Source organism: Tiliqua scincoides, chromosome 4 (assembly GCF_035046505.1).
Source record: "Tiliqua scincoides isolate rTilSci1 chromosome 4, rTilSci1.hap2, whole genome shotgun sequence".
NCBI lineage: Eukaryota > Metazoa > Chordata > Lepidosauria > Squamata > Scincidae > Tiliqua > Tiliqua scincoides.
In genome coordinates, this window is record NC_089824.1 from 2,055,469 (window position 1) to 2,073,559 (window position 18,091).

The 18,091-nt window shown below is 48.1% G+C and overlaps 1 protein-coding gene across 3 annotated transcripts in view; it reads right to left on the bottom strand.

Moving 5' to 3' along the window:
- Positions 1 to 18,091, bottom strand: part of RECQL4 (RecQ like helicase 4) — a 39,615-nt gene that overhangs the window by 8,147 nt on the left and 13,377 nt on the right. For all 3 annotated transcript variants that reach the window (XM_066624122.1, XM_066624121.1, XM_066624123.1), the window contains exons 11-20: positions 17,451 to 17,543; positions 14,253 to 14,389; positions 13,625 to 13,708; positions 12,224 to 12,412; positions 10,423 to 10,605; positions 6,473 to 6,680; positions 4,376 to 4,653; positions 2,979 to 3,116; positions 1,998 to 2,145; positions 1,063 to 1,192 (exon numbers count right to left, since the gene is read on the bottom strand). In XM_066624122.1, the coding sequence (XP_066480219.1) occupies positions 1,063 to 1,192; positions 1,998 to 2,145; positions 2,979 to 3,116; positions 4,376 to 4,653; positions 6,473 to 6,680; positions 10,423 to 10,605; positions 12,224 to 12,412; positions 13,625 to 13,708; positions 14,253 to 14,389; positions 17,451 to 17,543 (1,588 nt within the window). The remainder of the gene's footprint in view (positions 1 to 1,062; positions 1,193 to 1,997; positions 2,146 to 2,978; positions 3,117 to 4,375; positions 4,654 to 6,472; positions 6,681 to 10,422; positions 10,606 to 12,223; positions 12,413 to 13,624; positions 13,709 to 14,252; positions 14,390 to 17,450; positions 17,544 to 18,091) is intronic.

An 18,091-nucleotide genomic window follows, 5' to 3' on the forward strand; every position in this document is an offset into this window, starting at 1 on the left:
GAGCGCAATGAACCCTAAACAGATTGGATAAAATGAAACCTGCACATATTTTGCATGATCACACAGAGGCGCATAGAACTTGGCACCTGGCACAGAAAGCACCATTTTTTGCAAAGGAGATTTTTACCATTCACAGGAGTAGAGTTCAGTAGCACAACACAGGTGCCACACCTTGGGAAATATTGAAAGGAGGAGGGGTTTGACAAACTGCCAGTATTCTGTGGCATACATAGCCTTTTATTCATTCCCCATGACTGGCAGAAGCAACAGTACACACTAAACGACCACTACTACATGCAAATATGCACCATTTAATCCAGTGGAAATCCCACTTTCCCTGGCACAGAATCTGTGTCCTTTTGGTTTTCCTTTTTTAAAACCACAAGGCGCAACCCAGCCCTGGATAGAACAGCTTCTGAAGCCTAAACGATGAGTTCAAGCACTTGCTGCAGGACTGTATTGCCCCCCTTGGTGCCCCAGCTTCTTATCTCCCAGATCCCGATAGAGATTTTAGAGGGTTAACCTATCTTCTCTTGTTTGAGAAAAATAACTGAAACTGGAGCCAAGAGAATGACTATCGTTTCCCTTAAAAACAGGATAGGAGGGTCATTATGTCAAGGTGACCTGAGCAAAGAGAACGTGTAGATCATAACTTTCCCAAAGGGAGAATTCCAGGATCTTATGTAACCAGAGTTGTGGGCCAGGAACTTTTGTGATGCAGGGCAGAATGACCTCCTAGTTAGAGCCGAGACCAAACAGTGTCATAATATGCCCAATAAGGAAGTGGAAGTGACATACAGTGTCACATGGGTAACTTGTTTCACGTTATTAACGTGATTGTCTGAGTGTGGTTCTTTGAGAAACAAGATGGAAAGCGAGGGGTGAACATTTGTATCCAAACTGAAATTAAATTGGCTTGTATAACTTACTAAACAGCTGTAAATAAAGCTTCCAAAACCCATTTAAAAGGTCTGTGACTATTTAGCATTGTGTCAGTGAAAAGAATCTAAAAATCTTTCCATCACCCCCTGCTTGAAACAAGGTCAGAGAACCCCCTCCCACCTTTGAGCAACTATCCGCAGTTGCTGAGGCCCACCATAACACAGTACCCGGCAGGTGGCTAAGGTGGGGTGCAGTAGGTCCACCAAGTGGCAGGGATGCAATTCCAGGTAACACAGAAGCGTCTCTATGCCTGCACAAGGAAAAAGGAAAGGCAGCCACTCAGTAAGCATACTACCTTCTTGGGCTGGAGATGAATTGCAGCTACACTCCATCTGCACATTTCCTCCTGCACAATCATCTAGCTCTTGAGGTCATCTGCTTACAAGGAACCAGAACTAGGCTCCATCTCAGGGAGCAAAAAAGCAAGGAGGGAGGAATGCATTTTGGAAATCTTTTCCCACTCCCCATTTTATAGTACTGATGGGCCCAGTTTGAGATCCACCTCCACTAGACCTGGGGCAAAGAGATTCCTAAAGGCACAAGGGCACATGTGGGCAAATGGGATTCTTACTCCTGACTAGACTCCTCTTAATTCCATTTGTAGCTTGAAGGTTCCACCAGACTTGCCAAACTGCTGCCTCTTCATCCCCCTCTGTTCCACTGATTCCACTACTTTCATGGTGGCTGCTGACACCCCAGGTTCTACTCACGTCTGAATCTACCTCCCATAACAGATCAGTCCCCGTGGGCTCCATAGAGCTAATCTCTCTCTCTCTCTCTCTCTCTCTCTCTCACACACACACACACACACACACACCAAGTCAACCCTTTGCTTGTCTCACTCCATCCTGCCTACAGTTCTCCAGGTCTTCACCAGCACCTGCTCCTTGATATCCTTTTAGCTGCTCAGGCCACAAACTGAAGCTGGCTACTTCAGCATGCAAAGTGCATACCCTGTCACCGAGCTCCTCCTCTAGCCTCAAGGGCTTGTCCTACTTACAAGGCTCTGGAAAGTCAGTCCATTTTTTGTGATTCTTAACAGGAGGCCTCCTCACCTTCCTCGCGGAAGTCCAGGTCCTCCACTGTCTGCTGGATAGGGACTGCTCTCTCATGTTTGTAACACACCCTTGGTTGTTCATCACCTCTCTGTGGTTGCTCCTCTCCATTTGCTTCCAGCATCTCTGTGTCTTCCACTTCACTCCCCTGGGGGTAAGAAGTATCTTTTCTACCATATTCAGGAGACACCAAAGACCTCTCTAGGGGAGACAGGAGCCCTCCAGAGGGCAACATGTCTCTCACTTATGTTGGGCTGGCGGCATTTGACCAGGAGGTAGCCTAACTGCGCTGGGGCATCACAAGCTGGGGTAGGGGTTCATCAGTAGTGCTCACAGGCAAGAGGGAATCAAGTCATCCCCAGGAAGCTCACAATAACTGGAGGAGAGAAACACAAGGATGGGCCAGTGCATCTCCAAGGGGGCAGCTGAGGAACTGGAAGATGAGAGTGGAGGCAGGAGGAGCAGTGAGCAGAGTGTTCTCGACGTGTCTGGCAGTTATATGTGGGTGAACTTCAGACACACTAGACTTTCTGCTCTCCCCCATTTGAACTAGATGGTCTGGGTTAATTAATAATGGTGCCCTAATAATACAATCAAACAGATCCTCCACACAAGGAACAGGTTATAAATTGCTGCATTTTGTTGTGGGCACATTTAATCTTCTACAGTCATTGCACACAGTTTGAGAGTGCAAACTGCCTCACCGGCATTTTCTTGCTGTTCCTCACTTTACAGGATGGTTATAAGGACAAGCCACTATCCCCACACTGCAGCTGGGAGCTGAGAAGGCAACTGAGCAAGAATTCATGCAGAGGCAAGACCTGAACTGGGGGAGGCCCAATTCCCAGCTCATTCCACTTCTCTCTCCAGTGTGCTATTCCACTTCTCTCATTCCACTCCACGCTTCCCGATAACCTTTCTATCTGGCCTCGTGGCCCCTAGAGGTGTCACTGCCTACCCTACCGACCCCTCCATCCCGACCTTGCCGAGCTCCCGCTGTTTCTGGTGTAGTTCTTGGCACTTGCAGCGAGGGAAAACCTTCTGCACAAGCCTCTTCACTGTAAAGAAGTCCACAGTGTCAGCATAGATGTGACGCCTCAACTCATGCAAGTCTTCACCCTGGAGAAGAAGTAGGTCAGAGATGTAAGAGTCAGACAGCAGAAGCCCGTCCCCATTCTGCCTGGCAAGATGCTGGTGATCTTTTCCAATAAAGAACCACATTCCTTTCAGACATTACCTCCACCTGCAGACTACGTGTGGAGTGGGACTGTGCCCACTGGCCCCACGTTGCCAAACCTTATTGCTATCCCCAACCCCCTTTTTAACTAGAAGGTCTTGCAAGGCTGTGTGACAGTGGCCTGCAAGCACAGCTGCATTGCCCCCTCCTTGCACAGAGGGAATGCTGAAGCAGATTTCATGCAACTGTCATTCAGGCCTTTACAGCTCTATATTTCAATTTAGTTTCCGATAAAAGAAGATTATGGGGCCTTTGGCCTGACTCAGTTGGGCACTACCTTAAGTTCTTATTAGACATAATGCCCTTTGCTTTCCAGAGGAAAGGCGGGATACAAATTAATGCAATTCATACATACAATACTGGAATGTGCCCTATTTAGGGTTGCCTTGGATGTTTGGAAGGTTCCCTTAATACTGAATGTAGTGACCTGTCTCCTGGCAGGGATGAGTCGCTGAGAGTCCCTCACACCAGCAATCCAGCACCTGCAGTGACTTCCCATGACAGTCCAAAGTGCTGGTCTCGACCTACAAAGGCCTCAGTGGCTCAGACTCCACGTGCACGCTGTAAACCAGCCTCCTCCTCTCCGTGCACCCCCATGATCCTCAAGGTCAGCCAAGGTTGCCTTTTGGGTTGTGTTCCAAACATGCAGAGCAGCATTCTGGGTGGTTGCCCATATGTCCAGAATCCCCTTCCCCTGGAAATTCAAAGACCTGACCCAAAGCCTTCTAGAAGCAGCATAAAGCCCCGTTATTTGGACTGACATCAGCTGGGATAAAGCAGGAACGAAGTTACTATAACCAGTGTTTATGTGCTTTTTAAAAACTGGTTGTTTTATTCAGAAGACTCTTGACATGGTTGTTAGCTGGCTTTGAAACCCAGGGATGGGAAGGGAGAGAAATGAGGAAAAAATCTTACTCCCACCAATGCCACAATTAGTCCCACCTCTTACACGCCTGCCCACCTTCTCGCCCATGCAGCACTGCTTAGTGAGGAATCATTGACTGCGAAAAGTTACAAACTCCTCTGCACACAAGCCGGTGCAGAGCAGATGTAAAGCCTGGCATTTAGCTTCAAAGCAGGAAAGTTTCACTTCTTCCCAGAATCCCAAGGGCTGTGCCCCAGGACACCCAACAGGCCTTACTTCTGGGTGCAAGAAGAGATGGCACTGGGCTGGCTTGCCGTCTCTCCCAGCCCGCCCAATCTCCTGCACGTAGCTCTCAAAGTTCTTGGGCATGTTATAATGCACCACTCCGCGCACATCAGACTTGTCCAAACCCATGCCAAAAGCCACTGTGGCCACCACTACCCGCAGCTGGCCAGACATGAAGTTGTTCTGCACACGGCGGCGCTCAGCAGCAGACAGGCCAGCATGGTAGGCGTCGGCAATCCACTTCAGTGGATGGCAGATGTTCTTTTTAGCTATGCAGAGAGAGAGAGAGAGAGAGAGAGAGAGAGAGAGAATAAGGATGGAAGCAGGACCTTTGCCACACCCGCAGAACAACACACTGAATTTCATTAAATCCCAAACAAGAACTCAAAGGTGCTGTGAAGTAGTCAACGGCAGGACTTTGTGCTAGAAGCTAAGCCGTACTCTGGGTGGGTGCAGGTGTGGCTGCATGGGGGGGCTGCCGCAGCACCCTATGTCACATGCCAGCCCAATGCAGTGACCTGTCTTCTGGCAAGGCTGAGTCACTGAGAGTCCCTCACACCAGCAATCCAGCATCTGCAAGGACTTCCCATGACAGACCAAAGTGCTGGTCTCGACCTACAAAGGCCTCAGTGGCTCAGACTCCATGTGCACGCTATAAACGACTGCCTCCTCTTCTCTGTGCTTGCAGGACTCCCTCTAATAGGCTCGTGTGCTGCAAATTCCCAGCCAGGTGTGCCCGTGTGTGGCGATGCAAGGTGTTAAACGCCCAATGAGCCTGTCTTTGCCCCTCTTCTGCTGTCACTGGATGCTTTGAGAGCAGCTGGCTGCAGTATTTGGTCTGCGACTCCCCTTCTTGTGTCCCTAATGCAGTTGTTTCTGGCCAGTCATGCAGAAGGCGAGCACCTTGCTGGTCAGGGCAAGCTCTTTGGCTGGGCTTGAACCTGCCTTGCTTGGCTCCCAACCTGCATCTCTGCACAGCTACTAGCACCTTGTTTTGCTCAAGCACTGCTAAGGCTTGCCTTGTGACTTCTCCCAGTTTCTCTCCTGGCAAAAGGGTTACTTCCAGCTTGTAATCCCCCCTCAGCGATTCCATCCCATTCCCTGGAGAGACTTGTGTGTTTCTTTCATATGACTGCTCTCTTCCGAGGGAGCTATCATTCTATCCTCGCTCTGCTCAGATGACCCTTGGGGGTGGGTGGAATAAGGGGACAAACTCTGGGTGCAGTGATTCCTAGCAGTTCGTTGCTGCTCCGGCCACAACAGCTTCTGCAGCAGGTGGGGGCTTTGTGGCATCCTTCTGCCGTGTACTCATATATGTGGCATGTTCCCACAGCTGGCAGTGGTGCACCTGCTGCAGTTTCCAAGAGGATGGTGAGGGGCAGCACCCCTTCTATGGCATTTGCCCTGCCCAGTTCACCCTAGCAGTGTTTCTCTGGCTCCCAGCATTGGAACTGGGTGGATGTGGATGTGGTGACTGGCTCCTTGGATGTCACATCGGCATCTGGAGGCTGTCCCATTGATGATGGGCTTTGTGAAGGTTTCCATGGATGCCCCTGGCATCACTGGGAAGGACTGCACCAGCATTTCCGGGAGGGTGGAACTGGCATAGTGTTGCCCGGATGGGCACTGCACTGGCAGTGGTGCACTGTGTGCACTGCATACAAGTAGGATTGGGCTCCTAGTCATTGAGCAGCTTCATAATTTAGGGTGCAATCCTAACCCCTTATGTCAGTACTTTCCAGCACTGGCATAGTGGCGCCAATGGGACGCGTGCTGCATCCTGCAGTTGGGTGTCACTCACGGAGGCCTCCTCAAAGCAAGGGAATGTTTGTTCCCTTAACTCGGAGCTGCACTGCCCTTAAGACAGTGCTGGAAAGCACTGACCTAAGGGGTTAGGATTGCGCCCTTAGTCACACTAGGTGAATATTAACAGGATATTGCATCTTCTTAAATCTGGAGCAGACAAGTGCATTCTCAATCAAACAGGCAGACAAGAATAAAAAGAAACCACCTGTTGAGTATCCACCAACTCCTGTGCTTCCAGGCTGTGCCGTTTACTAGCCTGCTTTTCCCAATCCTCCCATGTACCTTTCAATTTCTTTTTCTTTTTCTTCCCTGCAATGTTCTCTTCATCACCCTCTTGCTGCTCAGCACTGGGAGGCTCCTGGAGCTTTACAGCCTGGAGGCACGTGCGGATGAGGGCTGCAACCCTGATAGTCTCCTCTCGGCGGGTGCAATAAACAATGATCGAGTCCAGACTGCCAAATCTCTCCCCTTGCAACAGCTTCACCAGGGCCTGAAATCAGTGAAGACATTCAGAGTCTAGCTGGGAGAAGCAGTACTGCCTTCCTGAAATACCATGCTTGGCACCATGCTCGGAGGGGGAGCGTCACAACCCACTCCCCTCACCGCTCGTTTTTTTGGCCAGTCCAGAACTATCAGTGCAGTTCCGTGCCAATCTGAGGGCCACCCTCCTCTCCTCCCCTTTAAAGAAAGAAGTGGCGCTCATCTCTGATTTCAGAGGAGGTGCTCGCCACTTCTAGCTTCAAGGGAGGGCACCAGGATAATAACAACAACAACAACAACTAGATATTTATATACCACCTTTCTGGTCATCGGATTACTCCTCTGACTTGATTCAAGGCGGTTTACAAGAACCAACAACAGTTCAGAATGGATCTTCCTGGTTTGGTCTCACTTCTGGCCTCCAGTTCTCCCACGCAGGCTGACAAGCAGCTCCATCTCTCACATGGAGGGCAGCCAAGACGCTTCTTGCTCACATTAAGAGCAGGTGGAAACACTCAGCTCGGCTTGTCAGCTGCTTCAAGGTCTCACCATTCTCAGCCGTCCAGGGAGCTGCCAGTGTCCTCAAACTGGCGACCTTCTGATGTTATCTTCGGGCTAACGAAGGCTCTACCCTCTAGATCAGACCAGACCTCCTGCCGCTGTGGGCCGCTGTGAGATACAGGAAGCTGGACTAGATGGGCCTATGGCCTGATCCAGTGGGGCTGTTCTTATGTTCTCTGATGGAGCCTTTTGCGCCACTACTAAGTGGCACAAAAGGCTCCATCAGAGCTTTTTGGAGCAGCTGGAAGTGGCGCCCAGGTGTTGAGCACCACTTTCAGGAGGCAGGCATAAGAAGAGCCCCGCTGGATCAGGCCACAGGCCCATCTAGTCCAGCTTCCTGTATCTCACAGCGGCCCACCAAATGCCCCAGGGAGCACACCAGACAACAAGAGACCTCATCCTGGTGCCCTCCCTTGCAGCTGGCATTCTGACATAGGCCACTTCTAAAATCAGGAAGTTGCGCATACACATCATGGCTTGTAACCCGTGATGGACTTTTCCTCCAGAAATTTGTCCAATCCCCTTTTAAAAGCATCTAGGTCATATTTTCTTTTGTCTGTCCTAATTCTCCCAACATTCGATTTTAGTGGATGTCCCCTGGTTCTGGTGTTGTGTGAGAGGAGGCGGCGAAGAAGTAATAGCGGTGACAATGACATCACTGCAATCACTTCCAGTGAGGGGATAGCAAATGGGGGAGTGGCCCCTGGCAGGAAAATTACCAGAACTGCCACTGAATAAATGAGTAGTTTTCACAAAGGAGGGAAGTAAGAAGCGGGGACGCTTAAGGGTTTGCATTGGGACCTGTGCTTTTCAACTTGTTCAAAAAAGGTCTAGTGTTAGAAGTAAACAGTGAGGTAGCCAAGTTTGCAAATGATACCAAACTATTCAGGGTGGTTAAAACCAAAGCAGATTGTGAAGTGCTTCGAAATGAATTGGCAACCCAAATGGCAAATACAGTTCAATGTCACAAAGCGTAAAGTGATGCATATTGGGCAACTCTAGGACCAAGAGTCATCCAATCAAACGGATTGGTGGGAGAGTAAGGAACAGATAAGAGAACACAAGGCGCATACTTAATTCTTGGAATTCACTACTAGAAAATGTGGTGATGTTTATTTAGATAGCTTTAAAGAGGGAATAGATTAGTTAAATTAGGTTGTAGATCTAAATTAATTTAGTTAATTAGGTTTTGAGACAAGGAGCCATTCATTTCCCCCCGAAAACTACTTTGTGAACATCTTTGCTGAAAAGCAGTATGTAACTACTCTTAATAATAATAGACAAATTCATGCAGGACAAGCCTATCACTAGCCACCCTGAATACCTGTTGCAGCGGAGCAACAAGAGGACGTGTGCCTTTGAGCTTCCCAGGAGCAACTGGTGGGAAACCAGAACCTGGACCAGGTGAGACTTTGGCCTGATCCAGAAAAGCTTTTCTTATGCTCTCACAGCACAAGCCCAGTCCTGCATATGGTTCTCCAGCATTGGGGTGTAGCCAAAAAGCAAAGCAAGACCTGTGACCAGAACCTTTAAAGAACTGCTTCTTCCCACATGCACCTGCCTAGGAATTTCATTTCTCTTTGGAGGCCCTTTCCCAGATTTTGGGTTGTGGGGCCCAGAGCTGGAAGAAACTCCCCCAGGAGGTGCTTGTGCTGCTTGTTCTGGACAGGCAGGGCAAACACTTGTTGTATTTCAGTCAGTGGTTCTGGATTGTTGTTTTGATTAGTACTCCTGCTGCTTTAAATTGAAGTCAGGACAGAAATTAGAATGAATGAATGAAAGAATGAAAGAATGACAGACAGACAGACAGACAGACAGATGTCTCTGGACTCTTTCAGCACTCATTCAGTCCAAGATTGTGGATTTCTGCTCCAAGAAAACCCTTTCAAAAGGTATTACCAGAAAATTTAGATTCTGCAACAAGCATTACTTAAAAGTAAACCAGTAAAACAAACATGCAAGGAACTTATTTATTCAGATTCCAGTTTCTGATGATGGGGGCTTGCTTTTTTTCAGAATCTGGCATTCTTTGCCAGGGACTATTGCCGAAAAGAGTCACATGACACAGGAAAGTGTTGTTGGATGGATGGATCAGAAGAGGAATGAGGCCACAGGGCAAAAGTTTTCAACAAGCCAAACTCAGACAGATTAAGTTGATGAATAAAAGTTATATCATGTAAATCAGCTTTTAGGTTCTCATTCTGCAAACAATCCACAATAGATGACTAGACATACATGCATCTGTGACAACCAATTTTCCCTCTTCCCCCTCCAGCTTTTCCCTCTTATTTTTTTATGTCTGTGACAGATCAGGAGAGAGATCTTGGGGTGGCGGTGGACAGGTCGATGAAAGTGTCGACCCAATGTGCGGCAGCAGTAAAGAAGGCCAATTCTATGTTTGGGATCATTAGAAAAGGTATTGAGAACAAAATGGCTAATATTATAATGCCGTTGTACAAATCGATGGTAAGGCCACACCTGGAGTATTGTGTCCAGTTCTGGTCGCCGCATCTCAAAAAAGACATCGTGGAAATGGAAAAGGTGCAAAAGAGAGCGACTTAAGATGATTACAGGGCTGGGGCACCTTCCTTACGAGGAAAGGCTATGGTGTTTGGGCCTCTTCAGCCTAGAAAAGAGGCGCCTGAGGGGGGACATGATTGAGACATACAAAATTATGCATGGGAAGGATAAAGTGGATAAAGAGATGCTCTTTACACTCTCACATAACACCAGAACCAGGGGACATCCACTAGAATTGAGTGTTGGGAGAGTTAGGACAGACAAAAGAAAATATTTCTTTACTCAGCGCGTGATTGGTCTGTGGAACTCCTTGCTGCAGGATGTGGTGACGGCATCTGGCCTGGATGCCTTTAAAAGGGGATTGGACAAGTTTCTGGAGGAAAAATCCATTATGGGTTACAGGCCATGATGTGTATGTGCAACCTCCTGATTTTAGAAATGGACTATGTCAGATGCAAGGGAGGGCACCAGGATGAAGTCTCTTGTTATCTGGTGTGCTCCCTGGGGCATTTGGTGGGCCGCTGTGAGATACAGGAAGCTGGACTAGATGGGCCTATGGCCTGATCCAGTGGGATTGTTCTTATGTTCTCAAGCAACCAACTGCTGTCAGTTCAGCAGACACTCTAAACTTCACCCCCCATCCTCTCTCCTTGGCTGGTCCTCAGACTTACCTGGTCCTTGTCTCTGTCTGTAGAGACAGAGAGATGCAGGTTTGGAGGGACAGCAGAAGACCTCACAGCTATCCTCTCACCCTCTGGAATGCCCAAGTGATGAGCCACATCCCATGCAGTAGACAGTGTGGCAGTAGCAGTGAGGCCCAAGAAGCAGCGCACACCCAATCTATCCCGAAGAACCTATCACAGAAAAGGTGTCACAGTTAGGCCTCGGAGAGCACAAAAGCCCCCCACCCTGATACATCACACAAAATCAGGCTCCATAGAAAAGAGGGGTGTGAGCAAGACAGCAAAGTTACTACTAACTGAAAAACTCCAACTTGCTTTAAATAGGAAAGTCTCAAATCACAGAACTTTTAACACCCCTAATATTTCACGTCTATAACACTGGGCCACAGGAACCTGGAATTAAAAATTTCCACCGAATCGTTATTTTGTTGTCCAACAGATTAGATAACATTTAAAATCCCAAGCACATCTTTCAGAGATGGTTGTACAAGTTTCCCACAAACACTCCTTCCTTTATTGTCTAAGGCAGTGGTTCTCAAACTTTTTAGATCTCTCAAACCCACTTTTTAGAATGACAATTTGCCAGGACCCACCAGAAGTGATGTCATTAACCTGGAAGTGGTGTCATGGCTGGAAGTGACATTATCAAGCAGGAAACTTTTTAACACCCCCATACGATCAAATCAATTAAGTAGGTAAGTAAATAAATGTATAAAGTTTACACAATAACTTTAAAAATGTATTTAAAATAAAGAAGAATCTTCCTAGCCTTCCTAAGTAGTTGCTAATCAGTTTAAAAAATATTCCCCAAACATCCCAAAGGCTGCCTACCCACATTTACCCAGACTATCCACTTACCCAAGAATAAGCTCCAGTGACTATCATTGTTAAAAGCATGTACATAATAGCCTGTTAAAAGTACATATCTGTCACATTTCTCCAAATGCAGTCACATATCATGGTAGCATCAAGTCTAATATATTAAAAATAAACATTGAACGGGGATCACCTGAAACTGGCTCACAACCCACCTAGTGGGTCCTGACCCACAGTTTGAGAAAACACTGGTCTGAGGGACCTAAGCAAAATAACCTGGACTTGCAATCACACATTACCCATTTTTAAAGATTCCATCATGCCGTTCGAAAAAGTCCAGTGTACATTCCAAAATGTGCATTTCTTAAAACACAGAACTGATCCAATGTAAGATGTCTGTTGATTGCTTAATTTCAGCCAGGGGGGGGTGCATTCCCACATGGAAGGTCCTTCATCTGACCCAGAACCTTTCCTCTAACCCCAAAAATGTGTGGCTGTCAATACCTTGTGGAGAGAGAAATGCACTCTGTACACGATCATATTTGCCATCATGCATTCAAGGTTTGCAACCTAACTCAGCATTAAGCTCCACTTGACACTTAGTCAAGTGTCAAGGATCACCTGATCCTGCCACTGATTCACAATCATTAACAGGTGTGGCAGCTGCATGAACTGCAGCTGCGCCAACCTCTGCTGCTAAAGCTGAGTTTTTCACATTCGGGATGCCACTTTGCCGTGCTCACTCCTCACTTCTGTCGGCCAAAACTGTGTGGAGGAGCCAAGCTCTCTATAACACATTTCTGGCTTCTCCAACACTCTTAGAAGATTCTGCTCCTGTTGTACAACTCCCAAAGCAGGACTTGGTTTAATTCCTTCCTTGTTCTAAATTACTTTTCTCAGCCCGACAGCCTCCATGCGTCCTGCCTTACATCCCCTGCAACACAAAGCTTCTGTCTCCAACCTGCTTCCATACCTTGCATAGTCGCAGATAACAAGGGCGGAAATTGTGGGACCACTCAGAGACACAGTGGGCTTCATCAATGCAGGCAAAAGCCACTGGTGGGAGCTGATCAGCACGTGGGAGGCAGCAGGAGCCAGAGAAGCCTCCCCCAACCAAAGCCTCAGGGGAGAGCAAGAGAACGTGAACCTTCCCGGCCTTCACCTGCAAAGACAATCCAGTCAGTTTTGAGCAACATTTACCTTCTTAGTCTGGCCCAGGTGAGTACTCAATTTCCACGAAAACATTGAGACAACAATGAAATGAAGATGAGGAAACACTTTCTTCCCATATCATAACACAAAAATAAAGTGGTGTGCAATTTACTGGTCAAAAACTCTGGGGACTGAAGCGTGTCTTGGAAGCCATCTAGTCCATCCTCCTTCTTGGTGCAGGAAATTCTGACCTCCAGCATCCTAAACAGATGACTATCCAGTCTGCCTGAAGGCACCATGAAGGAGAGTTCCCCTTCACCTCCTGAACTTGGCTCCATTATCAAACTGCTCTTATCATCAAGCAGGTTCTTCTAGTGTTCAACAGAACCCTATCATCCTCTAGTCCAGGGGTGCTCACACTTTTTTGGCTCGAGAGCTACTTTGAAACCCAGCAAGGCCCGGAGATCTACCAGAGTTTTTTTTACAATGTTCGCGCCATCATAACATACAACATTTATGTGTACAATGTATGTTGGTATACCTTGAGCCCCACTGAGTATAACAGGACTTACTCCTGAGTAGACATGCCTAGGATTAGGCTGTGAGGCTGCAATCCTAGCCACACTTACCTGGGAGTAAGCCCCATTGAGTACAATGGGCCTTACTCCCGGCGTTTCCTCCCAGAGGCACCTGAAGGGGCGGGGCGGCACTCTACGATCTACTCATTTTGCCTCGCGATCTACCGGTAGATCGCGATCCACCTATTGAGCACCCCTGCTCTAGTCTAACCAAAGCCCACTAGACCTGCCCTTTGAGGAAGCAGAGAAGAAACCTTGAACCTCTTCTACATGACAGCCCTACAGGTGTTTGAAGAAGGTCAATCAACAAACAAGAGAGGGCCCACAGAAATCCTGGTCTCTCGCCTACTTCTTCAGCCTTTTCTCTCCTGGCATTGGTTCCCATTGCTTCATCTGCTCTGTTCTAGTCTGAATCTATCCCACTTTCTAATGACCTCAATTGTCTGTGCTGACCAAGATCCCAGCCTTAGTAAATACTGCTTCTGAACTGTTTTAAGACAGTCAGTCCCCCATGATGTGAGGGAGGAACACAGATGTACAAACCCCAAATTAGAGACAGGCAAGAGCAAGAGTGCAAGAGGAGGCTACCGGACAGCTTTGCAGTTCCCAAGAGGACGAGGTGGCCTCTCAGCCACTTGGCTCACCCTGTCCATAGCAGCCTCCCTCTGGGCCTTGGACATGTTGGAATGTATGCAGACGGCTTTCAGGCGCTGAGGAAGGCCAGATATCTGTCAGGGTATCAGAGAATCCAAAGATGAGAGTCAGAGTTAGAAAGATGAATAGAGCTAGGGAGTCGGCTGGTCCTGGCAACCCAGTCAGCAGACACCTGTTCTCTTCCGATGGTCATTCTTACTTTAAGTTATGTACTTTTGTATGCTCGTGTTTTATTTACTGTACTAAACTCAGTACAATGATAGAAAATCACAAAAAAATGAGTAGGTTTTTAAAACAATTTATTTTTTTAAGTATCCCTCAAAATCAAATTTTGAAAACCAGATTTTAGATCTTCTCCAAAATTTGCTTCATTCAACTCCCCCCTACTTCAGCCAATGTTGAATCTAGGAAAAACGGATAGATGGAATCCAGAAAGAAGATGCCATTGATGCGAGATGTTCCTGCGGAGAAATCTCTGAACACTCACTCATCAGTGCACAAACTCCTGTGGATACCAAAACAGATCTGGAGCTCAAAGTACTTCCCTCCTCCCCTCTCCCTGGACCAGAAGCAAGACATCACAGCAAGCTCACATTCCCAAGGCATAAGCGAACTTACCTGGTCATCCATCAGCGACACCAATGGTGAGATCACCAAGGTGATGCATGTGGACCGCTGGTTGTACAGGTATGCAGGAAGTTGATAGCACAAAGATTTTCCCATTCCTGTTGACAGGATCACCAGTGAAGAGAGGCCTGAGGAGAGTCAGGAAGGGCAGCTGAAGAATTAGAGGCTGTGGGGCCACATTCACACGCAGATATTTCCAAGCAGTGAATGGAGGACAGCAGGCAGGACCTTCCTCCTCACCAAGGACTTGTGTGCAGACTCTCTCTGTGCTCATCTGCTCTCCAAGGAAGGAAGCCTCAGCAGCTCACTGATTATATGACATGTTTATCTTGTTCTTTTTGTGGGGAGACTCACAGTTTCTCAAGGTTCTATTTAATACTTTTAACAACCCCTTGAGATACATCAGGCAGACAGTGAGATTGGCCTAAGAGCTTCACAGGTTAGCAGCAATACAAACCTGGAATGTCCTGGCCCAAGTGGGATGCTCTACCCATTGGTATTGGCAACCTTCAGTCTCGAAAGACTATGGTATCGCGCTCTGAAAGGTGGTTCTGACACAGCGTCTAGTGTGGCTGAAAAGGCCAATCCGAGAGTGACAATCCCTTCCACACCGGGAGCAAGTGCAGTCTGTCCCTGGTCTGTCTCCCTGGCTATGGGCCTTCCTTCTTTGCCTCTTAGCCTCAGACTGTTGGCAAAGTGTCTCTTCAAACTGGGAAAGGCCATGCTGCACAGCCTGCCTCCAAGCGGGCCGCTCAGAGGCCAGGGTTTCCCACTTGTTGAGGTCCATCCCTAAGGCCTTCAGATCCCTCTTGCAGATGTCCTTGTATCGCAGCTGTGGTCTACCTGTAGGGCGCTTTCCTTGCACGAGTTCTCCATAGAGGAGATCCATAGAGGAGATCCATCTACCCATTACACTATACTTTTTCTGTGCACTTACTCTCACAACTGAAGTTAGCACTAACAAACACTCACTTGACAGGGGCAGGTTGGAAGGGAGCTCTCCCCCATAACTCACTTTCCCCATTCCTGCAGAAAAGGGAAACATGTGAGCTATTGCTAAGGATATAGGAGGAGACCAGACCTCCAAAGACTCGTAAGAGTAACACAGCAGGGGCACAGAAGCAGTCAACCCCAATCTTTCCAGAACTGGAAGCAGTTTCTTCAATGTGAAAAGCAAGCCACCATTGAAGAAAGCTGCAGCTGCCAAGAGGTCTATGAAGCACAATTTCAGACCACCAGAAGCCCAGGGTCAACAACTGAGTGTGAGGAACTGCCCTGTGAGATACAGGAAGCTGGACTAGATGGGCCTATGGCAGGGGTCGGCAACCTTAAACACGCAAAGAGCCATTTGGACCCGTTTTCTGGGAAAAATAAAACCTTGGGAGCCACAAAACCCTTTTGACATCTAAAATTAAGATAACACTGCATATATAGTTTGCGCTCCCCTCTTATAGGTCCCAGTTATATAATACACTCCCCTCTTAGAGGTCCCACTAAAAATCAGGTCCAGACCCACAGTTGGAGAACAACAGTTTTAGATTGTGCACAGGTGAACTGCTTGTGAAGGATGCTATCATTCTTTACTGTCATTTACTTCTGTACTTCTGTAAATGCCTTTCCACACAATACTACCGCTGAACAAGACCACTTAGTACTACTTAACACTGTTCACAAAAGTGCTCCTGAACAAAGAAGCTAAGAGTTCAAAACTGCGTAAAATAAAAGGCATACTAACAGTGATTATTTCACAAAAATGAAATATGTTTTGGTGCTACATATACAGTATGTTACACATACAGTATACAAACATATACAGAATACCCTCTGGTGCAGGGGTCTCCAAACCCCTTTCAAGTTTCCAAGTGAAGGAAATGGAGCAGTGAGAGTGTGAGTGAGTGACGGGGGATGCTGAGTGGGGAGTTTGAAGGCTGTAATCCTGTGCACACTTTCCTGGGAGCAAGCACAATGGGACTTACTTCTGAGGAGACACGCACAGGATTGTGCCCTGAGCTTGGGAGGAGGATAGAGCAGCTGCACTCAATTGCTTGCTTTTGCCTTGGCTCCCTGGGGTCAGGGCTGCTTGTGGGAAAGGGGGGGGCATCAGGGTGTTCAATGGGACTTACTTCTGAGGAGACACGCACAGGCTCGGGCTGCGGCTCCGGCAGGAGGGAACGTGAGGTGGCGGCTCGCTCTCAGCAGAGGAGCTGCTCCGCCAGCCGTTTGCGCCCTCTCCAATGGGGCGCAGCTGCAGCCCGTGTGCTCGGGCTGTGGCTCGGGAACATGCGGCGGCGGGGGCTCGCTCTCGGCGGAGGAGCTGCTCCGCCAGCCATTCACGCCCTCTCCTATGGGGCGCAGCCGCAGCCTGTATGCTCAGGCTGGTGAGCGGCGGCTGTGTCGCGGGAGGGGCAAGCCCCTGCCCCGGGACGGGTTGGCCCCGCACAGAGCCGCAGCTGAAGGCTCAAAGAGCCGCTTGCGGCTCCAGAATGGCAGGTTGCCGACCCCAGGCCTATGGCCTGATCCAGTGGGGCTGTTCTTATGTTATTACAGGGGTGGTGCTGAAATCAGCGTGGAGAACAGGATTCTTGCCAGGCTGCATGATGGCTCCTTGTGCAGAAGAACAGAGGCAGAGGAAGGATGGAACTTCACCAGGCTCTGGATGCATGCTGACACACAAAGCACCCCAGGCTTCATCATGCACACAAATGAATGCGGCATAGGCCCATCCCTTGCCTGGAGAGGATGGAGAAGAAACAGGTACCACATTCTCTTCCTTTCCCAAGTGGACTCTGAACAAAAGGCCCCACAGATCACACAAGTGAAGCTCGCCTTTTCATTGGGCCACTAGAGAGACCTTACACTCGCATATCTAGAGCATTAACTGGATCTCATAGCTCAAGAAGAATGTGGTTAAAGGTAGGACTTAGACAATCATGGTGGCTCCCCAAAAGAGGATCCAGGAAAAGGTAGGTAACTTTTATCCCTTTGCACTCATCTCGGGTACCACATGGAATGCAAACCAGCACAAACCAAAGTACTGCATGCAGTCGGGTACCTGGTCCTTCCTGGAAAGTCACCTCTGGCAAGTTAAAATTCAGCCTCCAGCAATAATTGTCAAGGCTTCCTTCAAGTTATATTTCCAGTGAGATGAGCAAGTTTTCTGTCCTGCTTAGAGCTAGCAAACTGCCTTACCTGACAGTATCCTCATCACAGCCACTTCTTGTCCAGGTCGGAAAGATTTATAGCCCAGTTCAGTCAGCGCCTGAAACACTTCAGAAGGGGTGTCTGCACAAAACACAAGACATGTCCAATAAGGTAAGAGGCCACACACCAATGCCCACCTACAGCAAGCATTCAACACTCATGATGACCTAAAGGGAGAATGGGAGTGGGGGGCTTGTTGCACAGGCTGCAGCATAATTTCAACAGTAACTACAGTAAGGAGAACCTTGTATTCTCTCCCCCATTCTCAGTAGATCAGTGATGAAGGGTTGAAAGCTACAGCTCCTGGGATTTATCCCTGGAAGTGGGTGGGGTCTGGTTTTGAAGGTGCCACGTATGGTCTGGGAGATGTGATACGTAGGTTTCAGGCACAGCTCTGTATGGGCATGAGTGTGACTTAGAATAATAATAATAATAATAATATACAGTATTTGTATACCGCCTTTCTTGATCTTTATTCAAGACTTTATTCAAGGCGGTTTACACAGGCAGGCTTATTAAATCCACGCAGGGATTTTTACAAATTGAAAGAAGGTTCTCTCTTTCAAGAACCACCACATTCAAGCTGTTACACTCCGATCTGGTTTAACATTCTGGCCTCCATCCTCCCA